The sequence below is a fragment of the Corapipo altera genome, unplaced genomic scaffold (assembly GCF_003945725.1).
Source record: "Corapipo altera isolate COAL_440 unplaced genomic scaffold, ASM394572v1 0, whole genome shotgun sequence".
NCBI lineage: Eukaryota > Metazoa > Chordata > Aves > Passeriformes > Pipridae > Corapipo > Corapipo altera.
The window spans coordinates 51,419,692-51,432,740 of NW_020884872.1; the positions used below are offsets into that span (position 1 = coordinate 51,419,692).

At 34.4% G+C, this 13,049-nt stretch overlaps 1 protein-coding gene across 6 annotated transcripts in view; it reads right to left on the reverse strand.

Moving 5' to 3' along the window:
- Positions 1-2,813: 2,813 nt before the first annotated feature.
- Positions 2,814-13,049, reverse strand: part of PIBF1 (progesterone immunomodulatory binding factor 1) — a 111,195-nt gene continuing 100,959 nt past the window's right edge. For 4 of the 6 annotated variants that reach the window (XM_027646854.1, XM_027646863.1, XM_027646881.1 and 1 more), the window contains 2 exons: positions 5,448-5,639; positions 2,814-3,362 (listed from right to left, as the gene is read on the reverse strand). In XM_027646854.1, coding sequence (XP_027502655.1) covers positions 3,312-3,362; positions 5,448-5,639 — 243 coding nt within the window. In that variant the 3' untranslated portion in view covers positions 2,814-3,311. Of the gene's footprint in view, positions 3,363-5,447; positions 5,640-13,049 lie in introns of those variants that run through there. The other 2 variants (XM_027646872.1, XM_027646882.1) reach the window with 2 other exon arrangements.

The following is a 13,049-nucleotide window of genomic DNA, read 5'->3' on the forward strand; positions in this document are numbered from 1 at the left end:
ACTCACACATCATTGACACAAGGTCTGCTACAATGGGAGACTGCAAAGACCATGAAGAAGAATTTTGGAACAATTCATTTGACAACTATGTTTGTGGGAAAGAACATCAGTAAAAGTGCTGCACAGGTAATGCAACTGCACCTTTTCATTACTTAAAGAGCAAAAAGCTTAATTAATTTTTGCTGTAGGGCATCTTACGTTTGAATAGTTATATTTAAGTGACATTCTAGCTTCTCATGAGAAGCTTAGAAGGTCTCCTCCTAGATAATTAATTATAGCCTTGGAGTCTAGTGAGGAATCACAGGAAAAATACAAAATCTTCAACTGGAAAAAAAAACATATTGAGAAGATTTACAAAGGGCCTACATCGATTACAAGAACTTGCCAACAACATTATATGTTATCAGCGTATTCTAACAAATTACTTTTATTTTTGCACATCTAAAGATGGACCTCAGTAATAATTAAAAAAAAATAAACAAACCAAAAAACCACAATCCTTTGTCAGAATATGTCACTTTGTCATCTGGAGAACTGTTTAAATGTTAATAAAATTTCACCACAAATCAGCCTAATATTCTGGCAGCCTTCTTAGAAAATTGGACTGCATGGAGGACACAGAACTTTACAATGCACAATTCTGTAAGAGTCAAAATGTTCCTGTGTTTCCTGTATTTCCATAGAATAATTAAACAGAATTTTGTCTTTTGGAAGGTAAGAAGCAATAAACGTCACTATCTTATATCAGTGTATTTAGAAATAACACTATAGAGTAATTTAGGTTGGACAAGAATTCTGAAAATCAGTTATCTACTCTATCTCAAAGTCAGGTCCAATTATACCAGCTTGCTCAGGACTTTGTCCAGTTGAGTTCTGAATATCTCCAAGGATGAAGATTCCACCACCTCTCTAGGCAACCTGTTCCAGTATTTGACCACCCTTACAGTAAAAATATTTTTCATAAGAGCTAATTGAGTTTTCTAGTGCTCCATCCTGTGTCCATTGTCTCTTAAAGCTATTGCTGTGCACCTCTGAGAGGCTCTGCTGTCTCTTAGGTAGTTGGAGACTGCAACAAGTTCCTCCCCTAAATCCTCTAATCTTAAGGCTGTATGAATCCAGTTCTTTCAGCCTCCCCTTCTACATCAGGTGCTTTAGCCCCTGGTCATCTTGGTGCACCTCTGCTAGACTCACAGCAATATGTCAGTCAATGTCTTTCTTGAACAAGCCCAAAACCGGATGCAGTGCTCCAGATGTGATCTCCCATGTACCAAACAGAAAAAATCACTTCCCTGCATTTGCTGGCTATCCTGTTGGTAATGCCACCCAGGATGCAGCTGGCTGGCACACTGCTGACTCATATTCCATTTATTGTCCAGTAGGACCTTAAGGTCTGTTCCTGCCAAGCTGCTTTGCAGCAGTATTGGCATATGGGGTTATTCCATCCTCAATGTGGGACTGCAATTGCTTTTGTTAAACTTCATCCAGTTCTTGTGAACCCAATTTCCAGTCTGTTGAGGTCCTCTGGACCTTGCCCTCCAGTGTATAGACTACTCCCCCAAATTTGGTATTGCCTATCAACTTGCCAAGGGATGCTGCTATTCCAGTTGGACTTCACATTGTTAATCACATTTTCTGCAGGTTGGTGTGTCAGCCAATTTTCCATCCACCTTACAGTCCTTATCTCACCAGTTTGTCTATAAGGATACTATAGGAGAACAAACAGTAAATACTTAAGATTCCAACTAGTATCTAGCTAAAATAGCTCACAGTCCTTCTAGATAATACAATTTAATTATTAATTGGTAACAGACAAACTGGATAGTCTGGGAAGTTAAACTGGGGACTGATTCATTATGAAGTATCTATTGCAAACTACAAAATTACTGTCTGCATATAGGAGCTGTTTCATGGGAAATAAAACTTAAGGATTCTATTCACATAAAAATATAAATTAAATAAAACCTAGACTTCAGGAAGCCAAAGTTATTCAGAAATGTCTATACTGATAGGTTTGTGTGATTTTCTTCCCCAGTGAAAAGCCTAATAAAAGATATTATCTCTATCTACACACTTGGCCTCCCTCAGTCACAAAATGATAATTTTTAACCTGTGATGTGTAATTGCTAGCATTTTTACCTCACTCTCTCAGAACTAGAAAGGAAAATTAAAGAAATTGAAGCTTTCCTGGAGCAGAGGAGGTATTGCAGTGCTTCGAATTGCTGTTTGGAAAATGAAGAAAAGTGTATCTGGGAATCTTAAGCTTGATATAACTCAGTATTATAGAGTAAATAATTACTGTTCGTGTCCAGGTAGGAACAAATAATTGATTGAAGAGATATTGTCAAGGAAAAAGAAGCTAAGAAAAAGGAGCTTTCTCTTAAATGAAATTCAAGCAATATTTTCAGTATGCAGTACTTAAAACAATGTAATCTATATTTATGTTATATATAGAAATAAACCATATGCAGTCAAAAGTGCTTTAAAATATTAGAGAACTTTTCTATAGTCAAAATAGATGGTGGAGTAGAATAAATAAGTTGAATGTCTTCTTGGAAGATGGGGCTTATTTTCATACAATAAAATATGGCAAGTTACCCATTTCACCATTACAGCCTTACAGTACTCACACATCAGGGTTCTTTTTTTATTATTTCATTGATGTAACTACACTACTATCTAGCCCATTAAGTATCAGTGCTGACAATTAGGATGCATTTTATTGCTTCTTTAGAGTATTTTTAATGCCTGTTTGGTTATACAAATGACATCAAATGACAAACTACAAATCAAAGCTGATAAGTAGTTTTTTTTTCCAGCTGACATGAATTTCCTTCCTAGAAAGTAGGATATAGTTTAATGCTAAATCATGTATATTTTTTAAATTTCTGTAAGTCCAAACAGTTGCAAGGAATGTGGCATGAAACACAGGGTCCAAGAAAAATAATATAAAAAATCTGAAACATGCATTCATTTGAACACTCTGAATAACATGTCCTTTAACTGCCCAGATATAAATGTGTACGACATGCTAATGTTTATTTATCTTTTAAAATTCAAATATATGTTAGTAAAATCACTGCACACATTATTTCCACACATTTTATACACACATTTTATTCACATGACAGATCTAAAAATTATTTTATGAAGCATAAGATTATTTGACAGTTATAAAAGAACCAAAACAGCTGCTAAAACCAAAAGAGTTGCTTGCTTTTATGGTAAAAAGGGCATCATTATGGTGAAAATAACTTCCTTTGAAGAAAAGCTCCCCAAAGAATTCTTCTGAATACTTCTGGAAAATGCTATGGTTATGTTTTCTTCTGCAGTTTCTTGTACCATACAGGTGCCTCTTTGTTTGTCTGTAAAATAAAGAACATTTAATTGTGAGGCAGTGAACATCAGAGAAAAACATGCAATCTACACTAAAGTCTCTTTCCTTCTTCTGTAGTTTGCAGGGATAATTGAGTTTTTTGCTTAAATGCAAATATTAAAACCAAAAGTATGCATTTAAGGTTACTATTACAACATATCTGTATTAAAACCTCCCTATTTCCAGGTTATAAAAAGCAGACTATACAGTAAAAACTAAATGATTTTTAAAAATATCCATCACAATGAAAACATGCATAACTGTGCCATAAATAGGTTTCATTTGAAATAACATCATCTGACTTTCCCAGATGAGAAGAGAATGGAACTTAGCAAAGAGATCTTAGGTGTGCCAAAATTGACCAACACTTCATGCAGAAATTTAGTTCTTAAAAAACGATAAATAAAAATAAAAGAATTCAGGAGTTTTCTGACACTGTAGACGGTATTTTAATTGCAGAGAATTATCCGTGAGCAACTTTGCCTTGCCTTCATAATCCTATGGGCTACTGCTACACAGTCAGGATTGCTTAACATTATTGTTTGCAAATTCAGTGGTGGTTTGTATAAAACAAAATAGTTTTAGTTTTTATAGAAATAAAACTAATGAAGTGGAGGTGGAACACAGTACGGACTATTCTGCTTTCATAGTTGGGTATAATCTCTTGAGTTAGTGAATACCATCTCTTTAGTCTTTTGTCCTTAAACTTTCTAGTTCCATTTTCTGTCTGCTCTCTATTCATTCTTTCTTCCAAGACTTAGTAACCATTCAATTTAAAGACCTACTTCATTAATTTTGAAGAATTCAGTTACAAAAATAAATCTGCTCTATCTGTGCAAGCTTTAAAAATTCTAGAAATTGACCTAGACTAGCAGAATTTTCACAGGACTACTAATTTCTTTTCCCTATCTAACAAGAAAACCTATGCCATCTATATCCCTAAGTAAGACTGGACAGATTATGCACTGAAACCCTGGATTATCTATGCAAACTAATTGTTTTCTCATGTTTTGGATTACTGAACAGCTCCATCAAAGACAAAGTTTGAGCAGTATGATTTAGCACTACCAAAAGGACTGTGAATGAGACAGCACTGGGTAAGCCTCTGTTTAGCCTCATAAGCTATCCAAGCAAATTCTGAACCCCTAAAATCCCCCAATGCTCTCACATCATGTCCAAGAGATGCAGCCATTTTCTACATTTTGTGTTATAAACCCAGTGTCTGGTCTGCTGCAACACAAACCTCATATTGTTTAAGACACTGAATATTAAAGTCTCCACCAGGAAAAGAAAAGAAAAATATCCAAAACTTATATTCGGACCAAAATAGCACATATGCTCTGTAGTGTGGATACACCCTACAGAAAAGTAGCATCATGAAGCGTTAATAGGAGTCATGATTTGTTTTGAGATTCAGCATTGCAACTTGTCTCTCTTGAATCAGTTCAGACACAGCCATAGTCAGAAACTTCTAAACCATTTTCATGAAGCTTTCAAATACCAGAGGCACTAAATCTGAAGTGGGCCACTTCATGTATTAAAATCCAAGCATTTAGTTTTTGAAGGAATAAAACAGGGGTTTATAATATCAGGTATCCTTAGCAACAGAGGTGATATCAATACTAATCTTCCATTTTTTAATATATATTTAGACACATACACATTAATATACATATATACATGACTATAAGTATACATAAATACACCTATTTCCTTACTCCTGCTTCTCAGTATATATGCACACACTCCACTCATACATGATCATGATAGATTTAAAATAATACAGTCTGTGAATCCCTACAACTATTAAAATTTTGCTAACCACTCTTAGTATTGAAATATTACAATTTTTTAAAAAAAAAGACCTAGTTTGCTGTGAACTTAAGATGTAGAAAGTATCAAATAGCTAAATAACATCAAAAACTGTAATTTATCTCCTCAATGTTGACCACTTCATAAAGAGCTGCAAGTACTTAGCTGAATTAATTCTAGATCTCCTTGACACATGAATCCGTGTTTTTCTTTTTAAAAAGTGAGAAGAATTATCAAAAAAGTTTATGGTACGTACTCTTACCATAGTACTTACAAATAATGTTGGTTTAGGTGTAAATATATTTTCTTCTTCATGTTCTGGCAGCAGTTTTACTGAAGGGTTTGATTTGTTTTTTCCAGTTGCACTTCTTACATCAGTATGAGACTGAGGTAGATTTTGTTCATAGCGTTTACCATGTAGACTAATTAGAATCTGCTTCATTGTGGCTAGTTCCTATAAAACCACAAAAGAATAATGCTAAGTTATTCAGTTAAATTACATTTGAACTTATTAAATATTTATTTGTTAATAATAACTTTATATTCACCAAACTAAATGTGTAAGTGGATCAGTAAAGATAACAAGAATGAACATATACTTGCTATAATTAATAAGATTACTAATTGGACCCCAGGAAAAGTAAAAAAATAAAATGGGCACGGAGGATTTACATAACTTGAATTTTGTCTTGCTTAAAGGCAGCAAAAGAGAACATTTACTGTACAATAGGAACCCACTATCTCTTTTAATTTAAACTTCCATTTAATTGAAAAGAATTTATTTGCACTTATTTTGTCAGGCTGAGAGAGTTTACAAATCTAATTTGAATGACTGTGACAAACTGGACTTTTGAGCACTATTACTTGCACAGAAATCATATAAATACATTACTAGGGACACATATGTGTCTTTATATCCAGATTAGAAAAGAAAACAACCAATGAAAAACCTTAAGAGGATGTACAGCAGAAACAGGATCAGAGTGGAAAAGAAATTTTGTGGAAAATTAAAGTTCCAACATGGGAAAAGAAAAATGACAACATATAGAAATGCAGACATTTTCTGAATATCCTAATAATTTGCTTTGAAAACAATTTGGATTAATTAAAAAAGTAATCTGTCCTTACTACTTAGCTGAACAAAAGAGATTATTCAAAATGTACAGTAGAGTGAAAAAGGAAAAAAATAGCATTTTCTGACTTTAACTGGACATCTTCTTTTGTCATCTTGCATCACACTTAGTGCCTAATGTTCCCCTTCTGGTCCATGGAAATTACAGAATTTAAAGCATGAATTATTATTATTATTACTACTATTATTATTATTATTTAAAGCATTCAGTATTGTAGAACAGAAAAGCCAGTAGAAAAGCCTTTCAAAGTAAATTTTAAGATGTTACATTTTTTTAAAACTATTATTGTTTTTGTTTTCTTGCTGTTTACAAATGGTGTTGTCTTCAATAAGCAATACTGTTACTGCATTAACATTCTTTATAATTAACATTTTATCTTATCTCTCGACCAGAACAGGGCAATTCATATTTATAGCTGAACGACAAACATTTGTTACATCTTACCTATTTCTTAATACTTGCCAGAAAATTACATTGATGCACATTCTATTTTCATTGCATTATTAGTAATGAGTTAAAAAAAGGCCTCAGCCTTTTAAAACATTCCTGCCATATACCTTCTCTCTGTCCACTGCTGCTTTTAGTACAAGATACAAAGTCAAAAGAATCATGCTGTAGCCTTTAAATTGTCGCACACTAACTCAGTCACATGAATGGATGTTACACTCCACAGATTGGCTTTATCGAGTGTACAAATTGTTCTTGTATCTCAGTCATTTAATATTAACTATTTGCATAATTCAGCCATGTGTGGTGGCATGTTGAAACAGCATGACTGCAGAGCAGCTGTTTAAAAGGACTGCATAGCTGATGCCAACATGTTTTTCAAAGTTGTAAGCTCTGCAAAGATGTTGCCAAAGAGACACATAGACAGAATTTCTTGATGAAAATAACTCAAGTGAGTATACAGCAATAAATACACCATCACAGGAGATTAAATTGTACATAAACAATGTTTTGACATTAGCAAATGCTGTTCCTATACTTAAGCTGCATTATTCTGTGGACCAAATAGTTGCATGTTTGAACAAGGCAAAACCCCAAAACTGTCACACAGATTTATTTCAGAAACAGAGCTGAAACTTGTATGTGTAGGGTCAAATTCTCTTGTATCAAGATCCACTTGGCAGTCTAAAGTCTTCTCTACTTTAAAGAATCTGTCCTGTACTTGACAGCACTGTCTGTGTTCAGACTTGGAATAGGCCCTGGAGAGTCAGCTCTCACACAATCTTCCCCTGTGACAGGAGGATTCTCTAATGTGAAGCTATAGGAAGGAATGACAGGGACTAGGGATGAAAAATTAGTCCAGAGTGATTAAGTTATTTTGGCATCACAGACAAATTTATCATGAGGATTTAGCTAAGGTTGCCTTAATATTTGTTCTAAACCCCCTCCACATTTAGTGGGCAAAACCAAACCTGGCAAAACAGTACAAGAAACACTGAATCCAACAGAATCACTGGTATGTGTATCGCTAAACAAGGAAAGAAAATTGGCCCAACACATTTGCAAGAGATTTGCTGTTTTCAACCAAGGAAATGCTGAAAACAAAGTTCCATCTTGAACTGCAAAAATTTGAACCATATCTTTAGATTTCTCTGCTCCTGAAAACAATCTTAATCCTTACCTTCACTTTTAAGTTCTAAACAAGAGTCATTACCACTACCTGCTACTGTTGGCATGCTACTCAGATTCCATTAATATGATTTTCCAATCCTAAGATCTGGCAAGTTGGTCTAGAAAGCTAGCAAGGAAAAAGCAGCTCTGGAGATTGGGTTGAGAATGTGAACTTGTTCCAATGGGAACAGGACCTTGTGAAAAAAGGGGAAAGTAGGTATTAGAGTTTAAAGCAGATGGGAAAAATCTTTTGTGTAGAAGGATATGTACTAGTTTCAGGATAACCTAAGGAAAGGAAGATGTGAAGAGGAAGGGATGATTAACGTTTTTTATATATTTTCACTGTGTTGAGTCCATGCAGAGCTGGGCAAATTGTTTACTTACAATATTCCCTTCAGTTACTCAGTGCACTGTAGAAAACAGTGTTGCTAAAGTTCTGCATTTCCCAATTTCCCTGTGGAAGTATTTGATCTTTGCCATGCTGGCTCCTGGACGTCTAAGCAAGTGATGCCAGGCAAACTGTGTGTCACTGTGTTGAGGCTTCCAGGTCTGAGGGATTTGGCTTTAGAGAGCCAGACAGCAATCCTTCTTGGGAGCATTACGAGTACTGACACCTGTGAGTGGATTCACCCAGTTCCTCTCTGGGCTCAGTGAGTCTCATTGTCACAAACTCCAGGAACACAAGCACCCGCTCACCGCTTATGCAATATTCTGTGGGGACGTGGCAGTGCGGACACATGGAAAACAATGCAGTTAGCAAGAAAAGGTGGGTTAAGATGACACAAGGAAAAAAATTAAATACTATGCGGCTGGTACAAAACCAGTGTTTATGTACAATTAGTGTCACCCATACAAACAAGTATCAAGACTGTATTATTAAATATTTTGAAAGTCTGTCCATAGAAACCTGATGAATTTTTGTTAGGGATGCTTACCTGCTCTGCATACCAGTACAAGTGCCAAAAATCAAAGTAATGAGCTGTGTGACACATTAAGTGGGATTTCATTCAAACTTACAACACCTAAATTGATGTATCTAAAAGTAAGTATCTAAACACAAGCTAAGAATCTAATTTCCTATTACGGAAATGTAGCTGGGAAAGTGACACCATTCAGAACTGGGATGCCTATTGGTATGCCGGCTGAATCATGTGGTAACAACACTGCATATTGACTATGCTGCTCTTAACTATAAAGCAAAGGAAGATACTTACTTCACCACAGACACCTCCATTTTGATACCTAAATTTAGTTGTCATAAACTGAATCCATTTCTCATGTCACTATCCCTATCATTTACTTTTCTCAGACTTCTGCTTCAAACAACTTTCGTCCTGAATAGCCAATGTACAGTCATAATTCCCCTTGCAAGTATATTGGAAGGACCAAATTAATTTTTAAAAAATAACTGCATTTTTAGAACAAGCTTTCACACCACAGATTATCTACTAGTTTAAGTTTTCCAAAACATATATTCATACTCTAGAACAATCTAACATCCTGTATTGCACTTACTCATGCATATCAATTCACATTTAATGAAGATTGCTTTAACTATAAAAGAATAATTGGAAATTTTGCATACATAACCAGAAAGTAGCCAGAATTCAAAATAAGTGATTAAAATGAACGGACTGAGAACACAGGGAGCAACGTAGAAGGAAGGTGAAGTAAGGTAACATGTATTGCACTGTAAATAGTATCAGAAGAAATTACTTGCTTATTTCCATTTATGTTTAGTAAGATATGTCCAACAACCTTAGTTAAAAATAGCAAAAGCAATTTTGTGTGGCAATATACAAACAGAGAAGGAGATACAAAGACTGAATTCAATGATCTTGGAGGTCTTTTCCAACCTTAATGATTCTGTGATTCCATATTTAGGTACAGACAACAGATAGACATCAGTCTTTCCCAGGGTGTTCGTTAATTAAAATGTTTTCTGATTTGGCATATTTTCCAAATTCTACCTTGCTAATTTACTAAGCTCAATGCTATCAGTGTTGGTGTTGTGGAACTAACTGAAAATCATCAAGCTTTAAAATAGTGTAAGAGGAACCAAAACAAAGGAGTGTAAGTAATTTCTAAAAGTTAAGATAAAAAAGGAAAAATAGTTGGATGTTACCTGCTCATATTACTCATATTTTGGAAAAATATGAGAGTTTTATTATTATGTTTGATTTTAAAGCAAAAGTAAAAATAAATTATACTTTATTTAAAATTGGTTTTACCTGTTTATTATGGATAATTGAAACAGTACTTAGAAAAAGAGAGACTGAAGATCAGTATTGGAATAGAAAGGATAAAATTTGATTCCTTAAACTAGCAATGCAACTAGAAAAAAAAGATTCGCAAATGCAAAAATAAGGCATGCAGCCTTTTAAATGTATTTTGAGTTATAGATACTATAAAGAGATTTCTGTTTACATTGGTTTTGATGTCCTTGATACATATTCACACATACATGTACAAAAAGAGCATCTTATATTTTCATAATTCAAAATTAGTATAATATTAAATATTATAACAAAACCATAATTTAGATCATCAAAACAAAATGGAAAACAACTATCTGACAGGGAAAACGATTGAGGCATAAAAAGGAGCTGTTTTATCACGTAACTAATTGATGAAACACATGAAAAAATTGCCTACATTAAGCACAATAGGCATTTATCAAGAGTCTCATTTCTTTTCAGTGAATTGTTAAGAGTATATTTTTTTTTTTTTACTGTCTCTGTCATGTAACTATAATTAAAGGAAGAAAGAATCCTCTGTGTACACTCAAAAACTCACAATGGCACTTAACATTATATATGTGTGTCTACAATTATAATAAATATATGAATCTATATAAACAGTTAAAATGATACATATTTATATGTCATTTTCTGTGAGCAGATGCAAAAGAAAAAGAACAACTGGCTTACAAGAATCATTACATACACGTCAATTCTTATGTTCTTATGGCAGGGATGTCTTGCACCTCAAATAATCGCCATAAAATGATCTTAAAAAGAAGCTTTATGTAGATTAGTCTGAACAGCTGGAAATCCTCAGTAGGAAGAACTATCTACCTTTGTGGTCTGAACATAGTTAATTTGGATGGTAAATCTAATGGCTTTTTCATATCACTAAAATAACCACAGAAGAAGCCGAAGGATGCCAGATCCATCGGACTCCTTTGTTGTGCAGTAAAGCCCATGGTTAAATATCCTCTCAAGCCAAAGTGACTCTGATAACAGCATGTACAGTTAACCGAACCTTTACCATGATGAATGGTATTCTACTTTTAGCTTTGCATATAGAATTTAGGAATTCTATATGCAATTTATGACTGCATACCTTTATGAATTTACAACTGCAAACTTCACCTTGGATTATAACTCCATTTTGAAGCAGAGAATTTGTACTGTGAAAGCTGAACAAGATTTCTGTCGTAGAAAATGTATCAGGTTCTGGCAGAACCACTGAATTTTGATGACTGGCAAGTGTTCCCAGAGAAGAAAATAGCATAAAAGTGAAAGAATGGAAGCACAGAAAAGGCACTAAATACTATCATCTTTAAAAAAGAAAACCAATCTCACTCACAAAATCAGAAAAATCAGTTGAAAGAGAGATAAAACTAGAGGTTTCCTTCCTCAGAGATTGCTGCTCAAAAGTTAAGGTCTCTCAAAATTTGTAAGTCAAGCACTAAGATGACAATTTCATTCCTACTCCCAATCCGTAAGTCTCCTCTACTGTGAGAGTAAAGCATGGATGTTCAGGACCTCCTTTGGAAAGCTTGTATTTCTCACTTTAAATGCCATATGGTCCCCATGTGGTTAAATTATAACTCAAAATAAAAATATGTATACAGTCTGGAGAAATTTGAGAGATTACAGCATTGTCTTTAGGTTCAAGAACAGTTGACTGTACATCTCCCACACATGAAAGGAACTGAACAAAAAATTGCTTCAAAAAGAGATTTAGTACACTACAACTTCAGCCCAGAGACTCGACTCTTCTCAATATGGAAGCCAAATAATAGGTTTGACTTTAGCACTCTGGTGACTACATTAACTTCTAAAATAACAACAACAACAATAAAACCAATACATATAATAGAACATGCAAGTGAGGGAAAACAGCCATACTGGGATGAAAAACATGTTCATGGCAAGTCAGTGAAATGTGTCTTCACATGCACATATCCTCCCATTTAGGCAGCTATTGTAGTCTTCAAACAAGTCTGCACAGGGAAAAGCAGAGTTCAGAAAATGAGGCTATGGGTATATTAAAGAATACTGATTTGAGAAACCTAAACCAGCACTTAAGAATGCTACATCCCTTTGGTAGTGTCCTATAAAGAGCTTATTTCAGAATGATTTCTCAAGTCTCTCAAGAATTAAAAGTTCATGTTCAATACACAAGTGTTCATAGAGAGATTCAGAGAGAAAAAAACCCTTTATACTTCCTATAACTCCTTCTTGAGAGAAAGTGATCTTAATATGGAAAAGGGCAGGGCAGGGTGGTTCAGAAGTAACCATCTTCACAGTCATCTGTCTCAAGGTGTTCACTAGGGTCAAGCTTGATTGGCATATCAGGTGATGGTAGTGAAAATACTAAGGGTATTGCCCTCTATGAAGTCCTGTGCATTTCCTTACTTGGATCCCCCTTACACTCCTACTGTAACTTTCTGTGAAAATAAAGGTGTGTTAAAAATAAAGTTGTATCACTTAATCACTGATACTAAGATGGAGAGGGATCTTTGTGAGAACTCTGGTTGCAGTTTGGCTTTGGAACATGTGACTGGATACGTGGTTGGATTTCCTCACATTGTCCTTTAGGTATCTTAGGTAATAATATTTAAGCCTAGGCAAAGTAGCTTGTCTGATCCCTCTATATAGTTGTTGGTTAGAAATTCAAAGGTAATATTAATTTTGCTCATTTTAAATGAAGATATGTTAAATCATGCCATAATAGTGCCTGTTTTTCTTTTCTGACTACAAATCACTAGATGATTTTCAGATGCAGATATCTATACTACAGATTTTTAAAATTAGGCAAGATCCATCTCTGCTACTTTGTCACTTGACAAACAGCTTCTCAGATCATCTTTACACTGGCAGTAC